The sequence below is a fragment of the Procambarus clarkii genome, chromosome 82 (assembly GCF_040958095.1).
Source record: "Procambarus clarkii isolate CNS0578487 chromosome 82, FALCON_Pclarkii_2.0, whole genome shotgun sequence".
NCBI classification, from domain to species: Eukaryota; Metazoa; Arthropoda; class Malacostraca; order Decapoda; family Cambaridae; genus Procambarus; species Procambarus clarkii.
The window spans coordinates 13,306,877-13,308,022 of NC_091231.1; the positions used below are offsets into that span (position 1 = coordinate 13,306,877).

The window sequence follows — 1,146 nt, forward strand, 5'->3', positions numbered from 1 at the left end:
CCTTCACCACCTTTCTCTGGGATTGTATAGGAAGTTAGGCCTGGGTTAGGTCAGGGTAGATAAGGGTCAGGTTAGGTTTGGTTATATTACAATGCAGTTATTTACAGTACGTTGGTGAAGGTGCTTTACAAATAAAGTCAAACATGTTTTATCTACTTATACGTTATCACAGTAGATCTACCCCTTCTAAATCTACTTGAAATAGATTTGGACCATTTGTTTTGTGATGCGAAGTACCATTCATTGTAATAAACATATTGAATCAGTTCCAAATCCCTGTTAAGAGAAATGAATTACTTCATTTGTTTTCTTTGTGCTTTGTTCACATTTACTATCCCAGTCTCTGGACTATCCTTGCTGGCTCTATGGCCATGGCTCGAACTCTTGCCAGTTATTTGCAGGCTCAGTATTTCCATTCTTCAGGCTGTATATTCTGGAGCTCATCTCGACTCAACTTTACCGTCTGTATTCGGCGTCCATCACTGCTTGGCCCTGAGTCAGTTTGGTGCTCTGTGTTCTCACTTTGGTGCTCTGTGTTCTCACTTTGGTGCTCTGTGTTCTCACTTTGGTGCTCTGTGTTCTCACTTTGGTGCTCTGAGTTCTCACTTTGGTGCTCTGTGTTCTCACTTTGGGGCTCTGTGTTCTCACTTTGGTGCTCTGTGTTCTCACTTTGGTGCTCTGTGTTCTCACTTCGGTGCTCTGTGTTCTCACTTTGGTGCTCTGTGTTCTCACTTTGGTGCTCTGAGTTCTCACTTTGGTGCTCTGTGTTCTCACTTTGGTGCTCTGTGTTCTCACTTTGGTGCTCTGTGTTCTCACTTCAACCTTTGCCCCCGGCGCCGCCTCATCCATCTTATCCATATTCTGTCCCAGATTTGTTGCCGTATTGCATAAAACAGATTATAAACAAAAAGGGAAGGGAAGGGAATTATCAAGATAAGGCACTAAGTCATTTAGACTATATAGCACTTGGAAGGGGTCAGGATAAGGATTTTTGGGGATGGGACGGGGGAAAGGAATGGTGTCCAACCACTTGGACGGTCGGGGATTAAACGCCAACCTGCATGAAGCGAGATTGTCGCTCTACCGTCCAGACCAAGTGGTTGGTTATAAACAAAAAACTTTCCCTCTTTCGTGGACCTGCGTTCC

The 1,146-nt window shown here is 44.2% G+C and overlaps 1 protein-coding gene across 1 annotated transcript; it reads right to left on the minus strand.

Annotated features, from left to right (window-relative positions):
* Nucleotides 1-456: 456 nt before the first annotated feature.
* LOC138358149 (polysialic acid O-acetyltransferase-like) lies at nt 457-849 on the minus strand. The gene has a single exon (XM_069315652.1). The coding sequence runs from the start codon at nt 847-849 to the stop codon at nt 457-459; it is 393 nt and encodes a 130-aa protein (XP_069171753.1).
* Nucleotides 850-1,146: the final 297 nt, after the last annotated feature.

What these genes read in the sequence shown, in the direction of transcription:
- LOC138358149 (XM_069315652.1), bottom strand. Translation starts at nt 849, where the DNA reads ATGGATGAGGCGGCGCCGGGGGCAAAGGTTGAAGTGAGAACACAGAGC.